General features: G+C 46.5%; 1 protein-coding gene across 1 annotated transcript; it reads right to left on the minus strand.

The window, feature by feature from the left end:
* Positions 1–10,958: 10,958 nt before the first annotated feature.
* On the minus strand, positions 10,959–20,507 carry LOC146861417 (uncharacterized). Its single transcript, XM_085645718.1, has 4 exons — positions 20,438–20,507; positions 18,998–19,079; positions 17,065–17,191; positions 10,959–12,341 (listed from the first exon to the last, which is right to left on the minus strand). The coding sequence occupies exons 2-4, from the start codon at positions 19,044–19,046 to the stop codon at positions 11,156–11,158; spliced, it is 1,362 nt and encodes a 453-aa protein (XP_085501844.1). The 5' UTR covers positions 19,047–19,079; positions 20,438–20,507; the 3' UTR covers positions 10,959–11,155.
* Between the last annotated feature and the right edge of the window lie 1,420 nt (positions 20,508–21,927).

The following is a 21,927-nucleotide window of genomic DNA, read 5'->3' on the forward strand; positions in this document are numbered from 1 at the left end:
ATTCTGTAAAAATGTGTACATGGAAAAATCGGTATGAAAGACACCTATGTATTTCTGAAATGGGAACAAAATATAGAGTTTAGAAACAGTAGATATTTGCACATTTCTGAAATTGGGAATACTCATACTTGCATGAGAATTATCAGTCATTTTTTAGAATTACTTCTTTTTTACACAATATCTTTCATTTGGAAGGCAGAAATGCATCGAAAGTCAATAGATAATAACAGTTCCCGATAAAAATGGTACCTCAATTGTGTGGGTAGGTATAGTGCCCGCGACAGGAAAGGGCGCAAAACGCAACGTGGTCACAACTCAATATCGCAGTGAAAATTTACCCTTTTTTGGCAAAGTGCCTAGCTCTAGTTTTTGAACCCTAGCTCTGCGGGAACCTTGGGACACCTAGCAAGCCTATACATTTTTGAAAACTAGACACCCAGGGGAATCCAGGATGGGGTGACTTGACTGCCTCCCACCAGGGTCTGTTACCCAGAATCCCTTGCAAACCTAAAAAATTGTCAAAAAAAACACATTTTCCCCACATTTCTGTGGTGGAAAGTTCCAGAATCTGCGTGGATCCACAAATTTCCACCCACCTTGCATTCCCCAAAGTCTTACGAGAAAAACGGTACCTCACTTGTGTGAGTCGGCCTAGTGCCCGCGACAGGAAACGGCGCAAAACGCAACGTGGTCACAACTCAATATCGCAGTAAAAATGTACCCGTTTTTGGCAAAGTGCCTCGCTCTAGTTTTTGAACCCTAGCTCTACGGGCACCTTGGGAAACCTAGCAAACCTATACATTTTTGAAAACTAGACACCCAGGGGAATCCATCATGGGGTGACTTGACTGCCTCCCACCAGGGTATGTTACCCAGAATCCCTTGCAAACCTAAAACATTGACAAAAAAACACATTTTCCCCACATTTCTGTGGTGGAAAGTTCTGGAATCTGCGTGGATCCACAAATTTCCACCCACCCCGCGTTCCCCAAAGTCTTATGAGAAAAACAGTACCTCACTTGTGTGGGTCGGCCTAATGCCCGCGACAGGAAACGGCGCAAAGCGCAACGTGGTCACACCTCAATTTCGCAGTGAAAAATGATCCTTTTTTGGCAAAATGTCTAGCTGTAGTTTTTGAACCCTAGCTCTGCGGTCACCTTGGGAAACCTAGCAAACCTATACATTTTTTAAAACTAGACACCCAGGGGAATCCAGGATGGGGTGACTTGACTGCCTCCCACCAGGTTCTGTTACCCAGAATCCCTTGCAAACATAAAAAATTAACAAAAAAAACAAATTTTCACCATATTTCTGTGGTGGAAAGTTCCGGAATCTGCGTGGATCCACAAATTTCCACCCACTCCGCGTTCCCCAAAGTCTTACGAGAAAAACGGTACCTCACTTGTGTGGGTCGGCCTAGTGCCCGCGACAGGAAACGGCGCAAAACGCAACGTGGTCACACCTCAATTTCGCAGTGAAAAATGACCCTATTTTGGCAAAATGTCTAGCTGTAGTTTTTGAACCCTAGCTCTGCGGGCACCTTGGGAAACCTAGCAAACCTATAAATTTTTGAAAACTAGACACCCAGGGGAATCCAGGATGGGGTGACTTGACTGCCTCCCACCAGGATCTGTTACCCAGAATCCCTTGCAAACCTAAAAAATTGACAAAAAAAACACATTTTCCACACATTTCTGTGGTGGAAAGTTCCGGAATCTGCGTGGATCCACAAATTTCCACCCACCACACGTTCCCCAAAGTCTTACAAGAAAAACGGTAAATCACTTGTGTGGGTCGGCCTAGTGCCCGCGACAGGAAACGGCGCAAAACGCAACGTGGTCACACCTCAATTTCGCAGTGAAAAATGACCCTATTTTGGCAAAATGTCTAGCTGTAGTTTTTGAACCCTAGCTCTGCGGGCACCTTGGGAAACCTAGCAAACCTATAAATTTTTGAAAACTAGACACCCAGGGGAATCCAGGATGGGGTGACTTGACTGCCTCCCACCAGGATCTGTTACCCAGAATCCCTTGCAAACCTAAAAAATTGACAAAAAAAACACATTTTCCACACATTTCTGTGGTGGAAAGTTCCGGAATCTGCGTGGATCCACAAATTTCCACCCACCACACGTTCCCCAAAGTCTTACAAGAAAAACGGTAAATCACTTGTGTGGGTCGGCCTAGTGCCCGCGACAGGAAACGGCGCAAAACGCAACGTGGTCACACCTCTATTTCGCAGCGAAAAATGACCCTTTTTTGGCAAAATGTCTAGCTGTAGTTTTTGAACCCTAGCTCTGCGGGCACCTTGGGAAACCTAGCAAACCTATACATTTTTGAAAACTAGACACCCAGGGGAATCCAGGATGGGGTGACTTGACTGCCTCCCACCAGGGTCTGTTCCCCCGGTTCCCCCGGGTCTCCCGATAAAAACGGTGCCTCACTCGTGTGGGAGGCCCAAGTACCTGCGACAGGCAAGGGCCCAAAACGTATTGAGGCGACATGAAAATTGCCTACCTCAAAACGACCTGGTTTTGCAAGGGGGGTCACCTGGGTTTTTGGCCCCGTGCTCGGCGGCCACCTAGGGGAACCTACCAAACCCACACATTTCTGAAAACTAGACACCCAGGGGATTCCAGTGAGGTATGGCTTGCGTGGATCCCCCAACGTTTCCTTACCCAGAATGCCCTGCAAACCTCAAATTTAGCTGAAAAAATCACCTTTTTCACACATTTTTGTGTGGGAAAGTTGTGGCATCACCGGGCTGAGATAGCCCCCTGAGCACGTACAAAGTGAAACCTGAAATGAGCCTCTTGGCTCATTTCAGTTTCACTTTCACTGTAATGACGTTGGCGCGCCGTGCGCGCCGATCGTCATTACAGTGAAAGGGGGGGGTGGGGCCCTCGGGTGCTGGGGAAGCTCTACCCCAGCTCCCGAGGCTATTTTCGCAGAAAGGGAATCCCTCTGGTGCCCGCACCAGAGGGATCCCTGCCTCCTCGCCTGCTGAGCTTGTGCGCCCCCGCCCAGCTCAGGGCTGAGCTTCCACTCTAGCTGCCGCCGCCGCCAACTCCAGCACTTTTCAGTGTTATTGTGGGAGAGTCATGCAAGGCCGACTGGACTTTGGGCGCAGTGGAGCCGCGCGCTCACAGTGCGTGAGGGGGTGGGAACTTGCTCCGGAACCCCAGCCTCTTCTGTCCTTCCCTACTGGCGCGGATGAGCCACCCCACCCTCAGAACTCAGCTGCACGGAACATGCAAACCCGCCAGTGATGACGAATCCGTGCCACCCACCCCGAGGGCACGCACAGCTGCCAGCATGTTTTAAGGTGCGAGGTACACTTTTTTACGTTAACTGGTTTCTAACGCATAATCTTGTAAATAGTTTGTTTTGTAAAATTCAAAGTAGAGTTTTGTTTAATAACTTCTTTACGACCTTCTTGATCCTCTTGTATAAAGACATAGTATTTAAACGTTATGGTGAAAGTAATAGGTCACCTTGTTATGCTTTTTCTCCTTATTTTGGTATCTGTATTTTATGTTCGTAATTAAAGCATTCATGTACCAGAATGCAGTGTGAAGGAAGCAGGGCTAAATGAGCGTCTGGCATCTAACACGAAAAGGCAGCTCAAAGCCCGCTTCCGCGCCTCTCTCTCACTTCGGTGTTAATTTAAGTATTGTTTGTGTAGTGAGCACCTCTCTGCCCGGCCTGCATGGTTTGGTTTACCCAGCTCTTCCAGCAAACATGTTTCGCCAGTTAAAATAAACTGCATCCGAAGCAAGTTGTTTAATAACTTCTTTACGACCTTCTTGATCCTCTTGTATAAACACATGGTATTTTTTTATTTCATTGATATGCTCTTAAACGTTATGGTGAAAGTAATACGTTGTTATGCTTTTTCTCCTTATTTTGGTATCTGTATTTTAAGTTCGGAATTAAAGCCTCCATCATCAGTGTGCACGCGGCGAGGGAGAATATTTGCTAGAAATGCACGTCTGTCGTCATTTTTGTATCTCTCCTTTTCTGTCTAAACAGGTTGACATGTTTTTTTCTCTTAGATTTGCTTGTTTCGGGATGCTCCGTTTGCTCCGTGTAAAAATATAAGTTACCACCTTTACTCAGGGCCAGTACTTTTTCAAATCCTTTATTTTTTTTCAACACAAAAAGTAAGTACACACACTTTTTGTTTGTGTTTTTCAACGTATCGTTTGCTACCAAAGTTTAGTGACCATGTTAGTTTAAGTTAGCACCCTACTTAGAGATGCTTATTTGATTCAAATTGCATCTGGCTCCTTTCACTCCATTTATCCCACTGTCACTGGTAACCTGGACCCCTATCCTGCACAAGACTCCAGTGACTCCAGCAGGTTCAGCCCCGCAGCTGCCTCCCCTCCACCCTCCATCAGGCTCATCTCCTTTGGAGCCAAACCCTATTACCTCTCCGGCCCCTTAAGCAGCTCCACCAGTGCATCATTTGACTCCTCTGGCACCACAACTGACGTCGCTATAGGTAGGTAATAGGTATCACATATGCAAAAAAAAACTAATGCCAATAGAAATGACAATGCCATTTATTTAGGGATACAAAAATCATAAAAAAATAATGAGCAATACCAATAGCTCTACCTAGAATGTTGCCGAGACCATTGCATTGTAAATGCTTGTTGTAGTTTCTTTTTAGGAGGGTGTATTCCATCAACCTTAACCCTTAAAAACCTCACATAAAGCTGCCTTCTGCGCTCTGTTTTTGTTTGTTATTTTATAAACATTTATTCATACAATTCCTATGACAACTGGAATTCTAAGAACCTTTTTTTCCGGTATCAGGAATCAATCCCAGTAACAAGTATTGAAAGCTATGCCTAGTATACCTTCTCCACATAAACTTTCTGTTTTCGTGGAAAAAGGTATGTTATCATTTTGGCCTTTCACCAAAATATATTTTACCAGCCTAATTTCGCCAGGCTGACATTTTTCATTTTGGATTTTTGCCATAATGACAGAATATAATTTGTGTTAATTGTCTATTACAGTGGTTCTCAAACTTTTGACTCCTGAAGACCCCAATTGAGTCACCACTGGAAGCCGAGCACCCCCAAGCAATTTGTATGATTTAAATTTCAAACATTAAAACAATAATTCGAAAACAGTAAACACACATGTGCACACAAAACAAATACTCAAATTACTAAGGATTTTAGTATATTATAGTGAAAGAATTTGCAAAAAACAGGAAGGTTAGTGCTGCATCTCCGTGACTAACTTTTAAATGGTTTGTTTTATTTTGCAGTACAAAGCTCCTGCCAGGTCCAGACTGGAAACCCAAAGCAGCCCTGGCAAATGTTTTCAGACCAGTCCCCATACTGTGCACACCAAGTGCAGTGAGTGAGCCTGACCACTACAAAGGGAACTTTGGGAGGCTCGACCCCTAAGAAAATTTAGGAAACAATGGTGCATTCTACAACAAATTTATCATTATATATTGAATTGAATCAGCTTTTAAAGAATAGTAAATGATGACCTTACTATGCATCAGGATACGACAATCTTTGTTGGGGTTCTTCAATGATTCCCTTATTATCACCCTCCAACAGTGCCTCTCATTACTCCATAGCCCGTCTGTCACATGTATTTCATTTGTTTTACAGCATCTATTATACCATTGTAGGATGTCAAAGCACTTTACATCACACACATATAGGGGCAGATTTACAAACCCCTTGTGCCACGGGTGTGTCACAAGAAGTGACGCACCAGTGGCGCATTTTAGTGCCCCATATTTCCAAGGACAGGAAAAGCCACCCTGCGTGACTTTTCCTGGTCTTGTAAATACGGCCCCTTCACACGCAGCACTTTGCGTGAAAGGGGCGTTCCATGGGTGTTGCTGTGGGTGTTCCCACGCAACACCCATGAAACCAGACACATTTCCAGATTTACTAGAAATCGTAAATCTGGAAATGTGTCTGAATGCTATGCCTCCCCAGGGGACGCGTAGGGAGGTGCAACGAGGAGAAATGTATTCATTTCTCCTCGCTTTTTTTCCTCTTTCTATGCGTGTTGCGTTCTGCAGCACGCATAGAAAGAGAAAATCACCACTGGTGATTGTTTATGTACAGGAAGGTGTCCCTTACTGCACATAAACAATCAGTAAAACAATGACGTTTTGCAAGTTCTATGTGTGCTAATGCAGCACACTTAGAAGTTGAAAAACGCCATTTCTGATTTTATTATGTGCAGGAAGGGAACCCTAAACAATCTCCCCACGATGCAGGCATCCTTGCACCATGGTGCAAGGCTGCTTGTGCAGGTGCATGGCAGCAGTTTGTGCCCCAGCGCAGGGGGAAGCACAGAGATGCGACATATTGTTGTAAATATGTCGCATCCCTGTGCTTTGAAAGTGACTTAGTGTGGTGCACCCAAATGGCTTGCAGCGCACACCGAGTCACTTTCCTTGTAAATCTGCCCCATAGAGACAATGATTCATACACGTAAATCAGTGTATAGAAAATGTTACATAAGGCAAATGCAACTACAAGGTGTAGGATTCACGTCATTCATACTGGTAGGCCTTTTTAACCCCTCCGCTGCCAGGCCTTTTCCCCTCCTGTGCCAGGCCCTTTGTTGGCTATTTGGGGCAGTGCGCGCTGAGGCCCCTGTAACTTTTTGACCACATAAGGTATCCACGCCAAATTTGCATCCTTTTCTTCCAACATCATGGGGATTCTAAAGGTACTCAGGGTTTGTGGATTCTCCTAGAGGGGTCACAGAAATGAGCCAAAATACAGCAAACTTTGGGTTTTTTCTGAAAAATTGGAAAAACGGGCTGCAAATGAAAGCATCTGGGTTTTTCCCTGCAAATGTTATCAAAAAAGGGTTTGTTAATGGCAGAAATGGGTACAAAAGCAATAATGGATCCTGGAAAGCTATACATTTTCGAGAAGAAGACAAAATTCAGAATTCAGCAAGGGGTCATTTGTGTAGATCCATCAAGGTTTTTTTTTATAGAAACTAACAGTTAAATATAGGATAAATTGAAGATTAGTTGAAAAAAAAAGCCTTTCGTGTCAACGTTTCCACCTGTAACTTCTTCTAATTATGACAGCTCTTTGAAAGCAATATACCATTACATCCGCTGGACATTACTGGTTGTGGGGATATATAGGACTTGTAGGTTCACCAAGAACCCGACGAACCCAGAGCCAAAAACTGAGCAACAACTTGCAATGGTTTTTTATTATGTACCGGGTATATAGTAATTATTCTGTAAAAATGTGTACATGGAAAAATCGGTATGAAAGACACCTATGTATTTCTGAAATGGGAACAAAATATAGAGTTTATAAACAGTAGATATTTGCACATTTCTGAAATTGGGAATACTCATACTAGCATGAGAATTATCAGTCATTTTTTTAGAATTACTTCTTTTTTACACAATATCTTTCATTTGGAAGGCAGAAATGCATCGAAAGTCAATAGATAATAACAGTTCCTTTACAAAACTGAATTACCCTAAGTCTCCCGATAAAAATGGTACCTCACTTGTGTGAGTAGGCATAGTGCCCGCGACAGGAAACGGCGCAAAACGCAACATGGTCACAACTCAATATCGCAGTGAAAATTTACCCTTTTTTGGCAAAGTGCCTAGCTCTAGTTTTTGAACCCTAGCTGTGTGGGCACCTTGGGAAACCTAGCAATCCTATACATTTGTGAAAACTAGACACCCAGGGGAATCCAGGATGGGGTGACTTGACTACCTCCCACCAGGATCTGTTACTCAGAATCCCTTGCAAACCGAAAAAATTGTCAAAAAAAACACATTTTCCCCACATTTCTGTGGTGGAAAGTACCGGAATCTGCGTGGATCCACAAATTTCCACCCACCTTGCGTTCCCCAAAGTCTTACGAGAAAAACGGTACCTCACTTGTGTGGGTCGGCCTAGTGCCCGCGACAGGAAACGGCGTAAAACGCAACGTGGTCACACCTCAATTTCGCAGTGAAAAATTACCCTTTTTTGGCAAAATGTCTAGCTGTAGTTTTTGAACCCTAGCTCTGCGGGCACCTTGGAAAACCTAGCAAACCTATACATTTTTGAAAACTAGACACCCAGGGGAATCCAGGATGGGGTGACTTGACTGCCTCACACCAGGGTCTGTTACCCAGAATCCCTTGCAAACCTAAAAAATTGACAAAAAAAACAAATTTTCCCCACATTTCTGTGGTGGAAAGTTCCGGAATCTGCGTGGATCCACAAATTTCCTACCACCCAGCGTTCCCCCGGGTCGCCCAATAAAAACGGTGCCTCACTCATGTGGGAGGCCCAAGTACCCGCGGCAGGCAAGGCCCCAAAACATATTGAGGCGACATGAAAATTGCCTACCTCAAAACGACCTGGTTTTGCAAGGGGGGTCACCTGGGTTTTTGGCCCCGATGCTCGGTGGCCACCTAAGGGAACCTACCAAACCCACACATTTCTGAAAACTAGACACCCGGGGGATTCCAGGGAGGTATGGCTTGCGTGGATCCCCCATCGTTTCCTTACCCAGAATGCCCTGCAAACCTCAAATTTAGCTGAAAAAATCACCTTTTTCACACATTTTTGTGTGGGAAAGTTGTGGCATCACCGGGCTGACACGAATTTCCTACCACCCAGCGTTCCCCCGGGTCTCCCGATAAAAACGGTGCCTCACTCGTGTGGGAGGCCCAAGTACCCGCAACAGGCAAGGCCCCAAAACATATTGAAGCGACATGAAAATTGCCTACCTCAAAACGACCTGGTTTTGCAAGGGGGGTCACCTGGGTTTTTGGCCCCGTGCTCGGAGGCCACCTAGGGGAACCTACCAAACCCACACATTTCTGAAAACTAGACACCCGGGGGATTTCAGGGAGGTATGGCTTGCGTGGATCTCCCAACGTTTCCTTACCCAGAATGCCCTGCAAACCTCAAATTTAGCTGAAAAAATCACCTTTTTCACACATTTTTGTGTGGGAATGTTGTGGCATCACCGGGCTGACACGAATTTCCTACCACCCAGCGTTCCCCCGTGTCTCCCGATAAAAACGGTGCCTCACTGGTGTGGGAGGCCCAAGTACCCGCGAGATAGCCCCCTGAGATAGCCCCCTGAGCACGTACAAAGTGAAACTTGAAATGAGCCTCTTGGCTCATTTCAGTTTCACTTTCACTGTAATGACGTCGGCGCGACATGCGCGCCGATCGTCATTACAGTGAAAGGGGGAGGGGCTATTTTCGCAGAAAGGGAATCCCTCTGGTGCCCGCACCAGAGGGATTCCCTAGGGTATGCCTCATGACGAGCTGGACTCGTCATGGGCACAGCGCGACTGTGCTCCATGACGAGTCCAGCTCGTCATGGGCATACAAGGGGTTAAAGAGTGTTTGGTCTGGAGAAGCACAGACTCAGGATTCAGAACATAACACAGTGGTTAGCATTGACTTTACCAATAAAAATTTATTTCCACCCAAATAAACCTTTTTAGCAACATCATGATAATGAAAGACTTAGAAAAAACATATGTTTCTAACTTGTATCATGCAGTTTGCAAGCAGCTCTTTGATGACAGTTAATAGGTTACTGTGCTAGATTACGATTGTCACTTATGAACTGCACAGTAACAAAATAATCTCTGCGACAAAAGCAGTAACCCACTAACCTATGCACAAAAAACACTTTTTTTAAATGCATGGTACACGTCCTTTGCAGTAGGCATATTAACCCTCTGTGCTACACTAGATAAGTCAAAGCTGCCACTGGACAAAACTCTCATCTCTCTCCAGCAGGTACATTAATCACTGACGTTATCTTGACACTTTTATTGTTGCTGTAAAACTGCTAATTCTACAAGGAACTTTGTTGTACTTTTAAAATTGCTGCCTGAGGACACCCTGGGAATGTGTTGCGGACCCCTGGGGGTCCGCGCGCCACAGTTTGGGAAACACTGGTCTATTATATATGTTAATAGTTGTTTTCTGGGTTCTGAAAAATACGTGTAAAGCCATTTTAGAGATGCACCACATGTCTGCCACACTTTATCTTGGAAAAACAATATATTTTCCAAAAGGTAAATGGATTTTCAAGGGTCGTGTGGATGTGGAAGGAGCAGGCCCATGCCAAGTTGAAACCTACCATGTCACTGACTCATCTCCAGTCACACGAGAAGCTCAACGGGTAATCTGGCACGTGACCATTTCTTGGACCCCCTACCCTGCCCCCCCACCCCTCCTGCCAGAATATATGGAGCGCTGGTTTACTGTAAATTTCCTTGATATTCCTCAACAAGTGTTCTTCTGCCTGTTGAAAGAGTGCACAAATAAACATGCACATTCCCTGTACAGTGCACACCATTGCTAGTAAGTGAGTCCTCTTGCTGTGAGTCCAGACAAGTTATAAGAAATGTAGAAAGTACTTTTTTGTGGACCTTCCCTCGCCCATGGGTGCCTTGAAGCTGCAATTTAACAGTGGACTGGTTCTACTGCACGGTGTGCATCATTAAATATGTCAAATCAGCTGTAGCCACGGCACCATCCACAATTACATTTTGGCCTACTCATCTTCATGACACTACATACCAATATGTTCTTTACACCACAATCAACACCATACTATTGTCAATGCCTTTTCATTGCCAGCTCCCATAGTCTTAAAAAACACTAAACTCAATTGCAACCCTCTGCCCTAACCACGAATTAGAACCCTAACTCTAACCATAACCATCTAACACCAGCCTTAACCCTGATTCCCAACCTTCTACCTCAACCCAAATATTAACTTATTCTAACCCGGTGCCAAAGACTCTATCCCAAACCCTCATCACAACTACAAACCATAGCCCCTAACCTCAGCCTTAAACTAAACCAATGTATATCGGATAATGTCAGGGGAAAACGTTCCAGCTATTCAACAAGAGAAACAATGCAACGGTAAACATATTAACCAGGCTGAAAATGCGGTATGCAAGATCTATTTTATTGGTCAGGTGCAGCTTTAAAGAGAATGTTTCAATATTTTATTTTACAAATATTCTCAGAAATGGAGTTTGGAGTGTCTGCACTGTCTTATTAGTAAATCTGCTAATGGGCATGGATGGGATTTCTGTTAAATAACAGCGGGTTCTGCAGAATTGGTGCTGGTCGATGGGCCCATCAGTTCTCAGCCTGGTCATTCCTGTTCAGGAAAGAGGTGATCTTGTCCCTCACGCCCCCTTCAAGCATGTCCAACTGATCCTGTACTTGACGAGTGTATGGATCCAGATTCCTCTTCATGTCTTCAGCTCTCTGGATGATCATTTGTTTTAGATCCTCTCCATATGGGGAGGCTGACTGGCTGAACTCCTCGATCCTCTGGTTCACCTTCTTGTTAAAGTCTTCCAAGTACGGTGATAAACTCCGCCCAATATCGTCCAAGTGAAGTTTCTCCTTGATTTGGTTGCTGGAGGAGAGCATTTGCTGTCTCACGTCTTCCACGTTGACAGAGAACATGGTTCTCATATCGTCTATGTTTTTCTGCATCTGGAAGGCCATGATCTCAATCTTTTGGTTGAGGTTTTCTTGGACATTCTGTGCGTACGGTGTCAAATGCTTCTGCAGCTCCTCAATGTTTTGCTCAATCTTCGCCAGGACCTCGTCACTGTAAGGGCCCAGGTTCTTCTTCATCTGCTGCGCTTTTTCACAGATCTTTCCCTGAAGTTCCTCAGCGTACGGGCTAAGGGCCAAATGCAGGTTGCCCACATTTTCTTGCAGTTTGGCTTGAAGCTGTTTGGCATATGGTGAGAGTTCAGTCTGGAGGCTGTCTATCTTTTCCTGGAGTTTGGCCTCAAGATCCTCAGCATATGGCTTGATCATGGCTTGAAGGTGGTCAACATTTTCCTGAAGTCTGGCCTCTAGCCCCTCAGCATACGGAACGAATGCTGCCTGGAAGTTATCCATATTTTCCTTGAGTCTGGCTTGAAGCTCCTCAGTATATGGGGTGAGCTGGAGACGAAGCTCCTCTGCATTTTTCTGGACACGAGTGCCAAGTTCCTCGGCATATGGGGTGAGCGCCTGACGAATCTCCTCTGCATTTTCCTGTACTCGACTGGCAAACTCCTCAGCGTATGGAGTCAGCTTCAGCTGTAGCTCCTCAATGTTCTTGTTGAGCTGCCTGTGGATATCATCTGCATATGGTGACACCTTCAAGCGTAACTCCTCCAGCTCCAGGTGTATCTGCTCCTTTAGTTTCTCTGAGTCTTGGGAGAGCCGTGCATTGAGCTGGGCGGTGAATGGAACGAGCTGGCTTTGTAGGTGTGCAGCATAAAGAGGAACATCTTGGAGATTTTCTTGTAGGAGGGTGCTAAGGAAAAAAAAAATCAAAAATTGATCAATATTACTATTTTAGATGAAATATCCTATATTTTTAGTATATGACAGCTAACCGTTTTTTCTCCCCTTTCCTCTCTCTTCTTTCTCCAATATCTGTGTCCTAAAATTTCTTGCATCAACCACAAAGTCCATAATAGTCTTAAAAGTGTCTCAAGGAGGTCAATTCTCTAAGCATGCACTATACATGCATTTTGCTTAAATACCTTACTTAGTGAGTACAACAGCCTGGTGGGTTACTCAATTTGGGCATGGAATGGAGAGAAGCTAATAAGGGCATGGCTTGGGTAACAGTATTGTAAAAAGTAAAATCTCTCTGTCTGTGTAGGTGAGGATGTTGTATAGAGAAGCACTAATACCTCTTAGAACATAACATTCAAGAATTCTCCTTATATAGAATCCCCCCTTGTGCCCAATGTTACCAGTCCCTTGAATTCATGTACTGCTATGTGTTTTGGGATGCAGTGCCCAGAAAAGTGTATTCACAATAGGCCCATGTTCTTACCTTTGGGATAATTGGGCCCTGGAACCCTGTGATCTTATGCACGTTGCCCAAGAAAATGGACCGTTAGGCTCGGGCTGTGAGGCAAAACCAAAGTCTCAAAGCTGGTGTGAGCAGCACTAGAGGTTAAAGAATTGTGATATAACTAAAAGCCCCCTGTCACTGCTGAGGTAAGAAGAAAATAGGAGCAAAAAGGTATATGAAACCCATAGTCTTCAAAATAAAACTAGGATGCTATGAAAGCTGGAACAGGCATTTAAAGATGGGAGACATGTTAGATGAATACTGTAGAGATACAATAAGAAACCTCAGAACCTGTGGCCAAAAGAGGAGAGTTGAGGTTGAAGATTTCAATAGCAGGGGCATGGCTTGGCACCAGCCAAGATGGCCATGTACTAAGTGAGCTCCCTGTGACCCAACCTTTGATCCTCAACATCCAACACATTCTCTGACTCTGTCCGCAGAAAAACTACACCAGAGCATGCCACAGTGAGTGGTGGTCTGGTGCAAGTAATTATTTTCTCCCCGCTGATTGTGGACTGGGAGGACCGCCTCGTGTCGTAGGCTGTAACTTGCCGATCCCCACCACTGGAGGACCACATAGCTCCCCGGTAAGATCCCCAATAACCAGAGGTGAGCGCATAGGTGGGGGGGGGTCGCCTCTCTGCCCCCCCTGCCTTTCCCCAGATGGACTGGTGCGATCTCTTAGAGGCAGACTGTGGGACTGCGTAGCCCACGGCCTGGACAGGCGGTAGATGTGGCCCACGGTGCGGCCCGAATGAGGGGTTAGAAATGCATCGAAGATTGGGGATTACATGGCAAAGAGAACAGATTGCAGAGAAGCCCTGGGACAGGTGTGAAGAGGGGAGGGGCATTGATCTGAGGATACCACAGGGCTCCCCATTTCTCGGAGTGCACAGCCTTGCCGGTGCTGGTGAGAGGTGGTGGCTCAAATAGCATACCGGAGTGGCACCAAGGGGTGCACTGCAAAGATGGAGAGATACAGTGGGGGATTACAGCCATGTGCCTAATAAGCTCAATTGATCTGTCTGGTTCTCTCCTCTCCCCGGCCCTCCCCTTTCATGCCTCTTCTCCTTTGGGGGCCTTCCCTACAAGACTTTTGGACTGGTGAGATGGGAGCACAGGGAGCCCAGCGGAGCCAGGTAGTGCCCTGCAAGTACCTGAAGAAAGATTCTTTATGCAACTTAAATGCACTGACTGAGGAATCACCTACAGGGCTTAGACGATGCCGTAAACAGTGCTATGTGCCGGGGCGCTAAGCTCTGCTTGGGCATTTAAAGGTGCCTCAAGAAGCTGGACCTGATTTGACTGGAGGAGGCAGTGGCTGCGGGTAATTGTGAGGCGCGGTGGCTCTGCCCTTTCGGCTGTGATGGCCCACTTGTACGTCATACTGATGATCCAACTGAGACGTGGCATGACAGGAGATCAAACAGGGAACTCAGAGGGGCCCAAATGAGGCTAAACAGTAAGGAGCTGTGGCGAACCCTAACCGAGCTACTTGCACTTGTGGTCATGGGTAGAACACGCTGGTGTTGGAGATACAGGCAGAACAAACAGAGACGACAGAACCCTCTCTCAGTGCCATCATGGCTGCCTTAAGCGATACTCAAGGGTACCATTGAACCAAAGTTAGATTCGGTGACTGTCAATGTAAATCTCTTCTAACTTCTATAGGAAAGTCAATGATGCACTACGGCAACTCCTGTGGGATTGGGGCAGTTCAAGAATCGCACTCAGCAAGCTTCAGCGAGGGGTATATGAAGAGGGTTTGGTAGTCCAAGATAGACACAAATATTACTGGTCGGCACAATTGATCGTAATAAACGACTGAGTGTTCTCGGTCAGTACTGAGCGTGCGTACCCTGTGGAAAAGGAGGCCATTGGTACTCGGGGCTGCTCCTCACTGCGATATTGAAAAGGATGTGAGGGCGCTCTATCGCTTCATACACAGCTGACGGTAAGGACATGGTGAGAAGCCACTCGATTCCTGGGGTGGGATGACAAACTGACAGACAGCGCTCACTTGGGGGACAGCGAGCTTCCTCAAGAGGTTCCGGATCTGAACGGGTTCTCCAACCAGGAACTGAGAGGCATTGAATACCTGGGGGATGTGTGGAGAGGGCAAGCATTACTCACATTTGAGGCTCTATGGCAGGAGTATGAAATAGATGAATCGGAACATTTTAAATATTTACAATTGGGTCACGCTCTTAGGCACCACATACTGGAGATGGAGCAATTACCAAAGTTGGCACCTTTAGAAAGATCGTCTCCTACCGGACCCCATGACAGAGAGGGCGGTGTCCTTAACCTATAAGAACCTGATAAATAATTCCCCGACCATCTGCAGAAGCCACAGGAAGCGTGGGAGGGAGACCTTGGACTTATAGAAGAGGAGGATTGGTTGGAGGCTATACAAAGTCCCAGATGGCCATACGAGCTCTGTTCCGCCTCATCCAATAGCAAATACTCCATTGATCTTCCTATTCCAGTACACTACTGCATCGCCTCGGGAAGTGCGACACCATCCTATATCCCAGGGGTTGTGGTGAGACAGAGTCCTTTTGTCACATGCTATGAGAATGTCTGGAAATACAACGCTACTGGAGGGAGGTGGTTCAAATTATGGCCAAAGCCACTGGACTCAACGTGCCGCTCACAGCCAGGTGCCACCTCCTATGTATAAGTGGCAGAGAGGAGTGGCATAAATTCCCAAAAATATGCCTTACATTGACCTCTAGGATTTCCTAGAGAACTTTAGCCTGGGCCCGGGGGGTGAGTCGGCTGCCACTCATTACAGGATGGGAAGCTGATGTAGACTGGTGCCAAAGGGCTGAACATGCGATGTACCAGAGTCAGGGCTGCCCAAAGAAATGGGAGAAAGTCTGGGACAGCTGGTGTACATACAGGAAATAGAGGGAGCCCACAAAAAATGGGGTGCATGATACCTTGGGTGTGGAACTGGGGTTACTGTTGAAATTCCATCATAAAGCGTTGCTAACAACTGTCTGCTCAATTCTTATTTAATGTATCCTAGTGGTTATGCCGCTCGTACTGTACTTTGTTCTTTTATTATGTCTATTCTGTACACGATAACCCATTTATAATTACTGTAGCAATGAGCAACTTAAAATACTTAAAAAAAGGAAAAAAATCAATGGCAGACAAAGGACAAATTAGAACCCACTTAAGGCTCTTGAGGATGTGAGTCGGGGTATGAGACTTTGAAGACGCTGCCTAACCTAAAGCAGGAAACCAGTGCTCATGAAAGCTGCCACTAAAATCTACGTTCTAATCCCTAAAAAGAAAGACAGGGTGGATAACATTCAAGCATGGGGTTTTAATAACAAGGATTAGCACATGCGTGTCCATCAACCGAGCTTTGCAAAGGCATTTCTAAACACATGGGCTTAGTAAAGAGGCATCTAACGATGACGTTAAAGAAAGACTGCAAGTCACATTAAAAAATATTAATAGGATTTGAATGCGGCATTTCCACAATTAAAACATGTATTTATTTTGAGCAGGGGGTCTTCGTGGACGGTCCCAAAGAAGAGCAGTTGCTAGAAGGTTGTCTAACAATGGACCATGATGAAGGATGATAGGGTAGGACTGAGTGACATTCAACAATGGGACCTTATGAACCTCGCTTGGTGGAAGGACTGCAGGTAATAGGAATTCGAGCTTCCCGGCTCTTAGGAACGATTTCCAATAACTGTGCTTGACAGGGGGACATCTAGAAATGGGCCAGGTGGTATGGGTGCATAGGACCGTTTTGTGTATGAATTCCTAACAGTTTGACTAGGTTGAAAGAGTTCTGGAACAGGACGTGGTTGAGGGACATACAAGAAAGGGGCTTGTTGGTTCCATATCTGACAACTGGCCTTGGTTATAAGAAGTTGAGCCATGGTGGAGATTTCAATGGTTAGGGTTTATTTAAAGATGTTTAACCATGGGGCTTTAAGAATTCGTAACCATGTCACAATGCGGCTTATGCTAAGAAACTATAGAAAAGTATCTGTAGAGTAAGTATCTACAACCTTAGGGAGTAGTGTAAGGATGACTAACAATGGGGCTCGGAGTAATCATTGTAAGCAACGGGACTTGCACGAGGGATAGTGACTGGTCATTGATTTGGTGGAATATTTTGTTCATACTGTCAGGCAATGCTTACTTGAACTGTTTGCTGATTTGCGACTCCTGGATCTGTTGCGCTGCCCGCTTTGCGCTGCTGCCTAGTTCCTTTAAGTTGTCCCAGAAGCCATCTTCCACCTCATCAGTGCCCACATCTGTGCAGTAGCCTGTGGGAACAATAAAGAGGAACAAAGGCACTTGAGAAAGAATCCATACATTATCTGTTTTATGAGGACCACCAGCCTCCCGTTCTTTTTGGAGTACACTTCACCAAGGGACAGTTCCACAATAAGGTTGCTACAAAGGCTGTCTTGTGGATCCATAATGAACGGCACAACACAGCACAAGGTTACATTCAATGAGCTAAAACAAGCCTTACTGCATGGGCATGGGTGCACCCACAAGTCAAAATATCACTTTACCTATGGCTCCCCTTCACCACATTAAATGTTGCACTTTCTGCTGAATGTCAGGCCAACATCTATAATTACATATCAAGGACTAGTGCTGACATTGACCAATCGGGTTATGCATGTGCGATACCCATTGGCGTCGCTTGCATCTACAGGGAGCTTTGGAAGCAGGATGGACAACTTAATAATTATGAACTTTTGGACTATCTATGGAAAGGATATTACCTGCCCTTGCTAAGGTACAGAGCAAACTAAATGCCACCCCTGGGGTGCGGTATGTGAAGGTGCCCAGGAATCACACAGCTCAGACCTTAGATTACAACTGGCTGTGTTTTCTGCATCCGCAGAGCCCACCCAAGGACGGAAATCTAGACCTTCACTATCCTCCTCCCCAGGGCTTTACGTGGGATGAAAAAATGGGGCATAACCGATGTATTTAATGGCGTGGCTTAAAAACACGTAAACTTACATTCTGTGCTTAGCATAGTGTGCCGCCCGAGTGGTAGTTTGCTACTTCATTACATCCAGATATATAATACAACAAGTAACTACACCTACAACAAGCAAGGCTGATTGGCTTTGTCAATGGTTGTTAGTTGAATAAGAGAAATAATCAACAACTATGGCTTCGTAGTATATAATGTTGAAAATGCTTCAGTTCTGAAATGATGAGCATGGGAAAGATCTATAGAGAGGCTCTTAGACGATACATCACAGGCAATGAAGGGTGGTATTGCTGCAGAGTTAAGTTATTTTTTTCACCCTGAGTATGATGGCAGAAATGGAGAGCCTGATAGGGACCCGTCTCAGCACCTGCTTTTTAGAACTGCCAATGCTGAGCACCGGCAGGACCCGGCCCACTTAACGCCCTGCTCCTCCCTTTAGAAAGAGAGTGAGATGGACTAGCAGTTAAGAGTGTGGAACATGAAACCAGAAAACAAGTGCTCCCGGTAAGGCTTCCTCTCTTGGAGTGATCATAAGTAAAGTGGTGCCAGAGCGGTTGCTAAATAGTGTAAAGTGCAGGGTTGGATTGGTAAGGCGGGCAATGGCCGAGGGGCCGGTATCCGAGTTCCAGCTGTGGGCTGCTTTTTTGGGCAGCCTGGGGGGTTCGATTTGGGCGGTGTCTGTGTTGTTTGGATGCCCCCAGAGTCCCAGTGGGTGCCTGAGTGGCCTTACTGGATGCAGATGGGCCTCCATTACCTTCATTTCACCAACGGGCAGAGGTGTCACTCCCTTCCTCTCGCTGGGCTAGCCCATTAGTGTATGGAGACTGAGCGGGGCAAGGGGCCTGAGAGAAGTGGTCTCACTTGTTTTCAGGTGTGTTTCACCAGTGTGAACTAATCCCTGCATTTATTTTTATCTAAGTGAAATTAAGAAAACTTGTCTCTGTAGGAGACCACCCCTCCCCCCCCCTATTTTCATAAAACTTCGCCGAAGACAATATGCAAATGTGGGCCACATTTTTTTAGTGTGGCCAGGCCTATTTTTGATCTCAATCCAACCCTTGTTAAGTGCTCTGCAAATAAAGATGACTTCAGGAGCCAAAGATTCTGCTCTTACCTGTAACGGCCAGGAAGGCCAACACGACGCCAACGGATCTCAGAAACATCTTCAGCTTCGAAAGGAGCTTCGGGGGTGAAACCTGTGAGAGAAAATGTTGAGCTTAGTACAAAAGGGGGGAGGAGGGGCTTAGAGCCAAAAAGGCTGCAGCACACTGGTGGGTGAGGGCTCCCTTTATGTCGAGTCCCAACAACATAGCCACAGATCCCTCCATTAAACACCTCAGTCTGGTGAAATACCAACCCACGCATGTCTGGGAGGTCGCCGCTTGGGGTCTGAAGCCCGCAGTACAGTGTGGCGTCTCTGTGGGCTTTAATGCCGCACCCCATCCAGGCCTGTCGGGTATCGGCTCCTATCACTGCCGTATCTCAGGCGCCCCCAGCCATGCCGCTCACTCCATTCAAGTGCGCCCCATCTTCAGTGTGCTCACGGGTCAGCCCTTAACCACCAGCCTTTACCACTGACCACGGCTCCCCGCAAGGAAAAGAGCAACTTTCAAACTCCTCTGCCTGACACATGAAGCTTTGCAGGCAATGGACCCAAATATCAACAGGAGACACTGATTCCATATCATCCTTTGAGAAATCTTAGATCAAAGAGTCAACTGCTTCTCTGTCCTCGGAGTATTCGTACGTCTAGGTTTGTTGGACGAGCTTTTTTTTATCTGGCCCCTACCACTGGAACAAGCTTGTTCGTTAGGGCATGGGCTGAGTTTTCAGGTTTTAAAAAGCATCTTAAGACCTGGTCGCTCTAATGGCTGCTTCTGTTTATTTGTTGCTTCAGCGCCGAGATGCCCCTCAGGGGCGATTTGCTGAGCCATATCAAGTACCATTAACATAACATAACATAACATAACATAACATAGCTGTAGGGTGTGGTGCTCAGTGAACCTACGCCCCTATGTGTCAGGCCCGCCCACCTGATATCACGAGGACCTGCACTGGAAGATGCCCCCAACCATAGCCTCTCCCATTACTGCAAAGTCTGAGCTCAAGCACTCACCCCTCAGGAGGCATCACTCGTCACTGCGGCGTCTGAGGTGCTCTCGTGTTACAGGCAGCACCCCGACTCACTGAAGTGTCCCTGGAGCTCAGAGCAGGCCCCGCAACCCCCCACTCAGCAGCCCCAATCCCCAGACTACAGTGCTCGAATCTCACAGCCCAGATGTCGACTTTCACAGCCCGCTCATCTCGAAACCTCCAGCACTGAACTGTGTCTGTGGCTTCGTTGCCCCATCCTCCACCGGCCCCCAAGTCAGAAGCCCCTCTCAGGGCAGTGCCACTTCCGGTTATATGCCTCCACCCCTTAAAGCAGCGAACCTCACCTCTCCTGTACCTGGAGTGCAGATGTGCACCTCCTCGGACAAGAATAGCCCCGCACCACAATATCTGGGTCTCTGGCATTCACCAGACCCTCGCAAGCCCCTCTTCCACAACTCACCTCTGGAGTCTACACCTGCTGGCTGGCCTCTGCTGGTACCAACCGCTTGTGCCTCGCTGGTATTTATACCAGAGTAAACGCCCTCACCTCTGGGTACAGCGCCCAGAGGAAGACCAGAAGGCGCCGCCGGACTTTAGACGCGGGCAGACGTGTCACCTGTGGACGATGCCTTGTCTGCTGGTGATGCTGCAGCCCTCGCCGGTGCCCTCAGTGGGTGACGCGCAGGGCACTGATCGCCCTGACTGGACTGCAAACCAACAGCGGATGGTAATATGTGGAGCACACGTCCCACATTTCACCGATCGAGCACAAAGTGCGAGCTCGACCCTCTTCCCTTTCACAGGGCCCACCAGATTAAATGTTATCTGCAGACGTTTTTGAAGTGCCGTTCCAGCCATTGGAACAATGGATTGCTGCACATAGCGACCAGAAGAGGCGCTGTAAGGAAAGCACGAGTTTCCAAACTAGATATACAATAAGAGGGCTATTTCCCCCCCCCCCAGTAAATTTAGACAGTTTATTACTTTCTACTCTGTGACGTCAGAGGGCGGAGAGGGAAGACAACAATGAGCAGACAATGTATCTTGGTGGGTGGGGCACATGAAGGCAGAGGGGAGACTGAGGGATGGGGCGAGACATAAATTAGTTGATTAATGCAACATGAGGGGTAAGGGACACAACAGTGGGGCATGAATGCCCTTCGGGAATCGAATGACCTCGTGAAGAGTTGGGGGAGAGAGGGGTTGGTCATGCATATGTGGGAACATCCACCAGGCCCTTCCCTTGGTAACTCTGGATCTCCAGTTATGAAAAACTACAGTAGAAGAAAAGCCTTTGGTGTCCCAAGCCAAAATACCTGTTAATCTGCCAATTTGACTTGTTTGTAGGAGGTGGTGGGGTGCGGGGTGGGGGGTTCTTACAACTAGAAACATCTGGAGGGCTAGGCAAGAGTGTCAACTCAGTTGTTAGGATGCAGCAATGTAGTAGCATTTATAGTCATCCATACCTCTGATGACCACCCAAATGACGCTTGTGGATCGATAGTATGCTCCTTCGTGGGAGTGCAGTGTATGTAAGTGTCTTGTCTGTGATGCAGCCTATACGGTTAGTGCTTGACTTTGTGTGTGTGAGTTAGAGTTGTGCTCTTATCGTGTTTCAGATGACCTGCGGATAGTTTGGCGCCTGCATGGAAGATGACCTTCTTTGGAGCCAAGGCAGAGCATGATTAGCCGGTTAGTAAACTTTTCCCATGTTCCTATTGGAGGAAAGTGCTCCTTTTTGACATGGTCACACCCACTTTTTGCCTGGTAATTGGTGCAATTTCGACAGAAGTGCACTGGGTTCCTGCTATCCAGCTCCCAGTGCCAGATCTCTTTCCCTAAAACTGTCAAATTGTTCCACCCAATTGGCAATACCTTTAGAACCCCCGTAAGTCCCTAGTAAATGGTACCCCAGGTGCCTTGGGCATGGGTACTAAAGAGGGTCCCTAA

This window comes from Triturus cristatus, chromosome 3_1 (assembly GCF_964204655.1).
Source record: "Triturus cristatus chromosome 3_1, aTriCri1.1, whole genome shotgun sequence".
Lineage (NCBI taxonomy): Eukaryota > Metazoa > Chordata > Amphibia > Caudata > Salamandridae > Triturus > Triturus cristatus.

What these genes read in the sequence shown, in the direction of transcription:
- LOC146861417 (XM_085645718.1), bottom strand. Translation starts at nt 19,046, where the DNA reads ATGTTTCTGAGATCCGTTGGCGTCGTGTTGGCCTTCCTGGCCGTTACA. An exon ending in GGCCTTCCTGGCCGTTACAG is followed by an intron (nt 17,192 to 18,997) that starts GTAAGAGCAGAA and finishes TTGTTCCCACAG; the next exon opens with GCTACTGCACAGATGTGGGC. An exon ending in CAAATCAGCAAACAGTTCAA is followed by an intron (nt 12,342 to 17,064) that starts GTAAGCATTGCC and finishes TTTTTTCCTTAG; the next exon opens with CACCCTCCTACAAGAAAATC.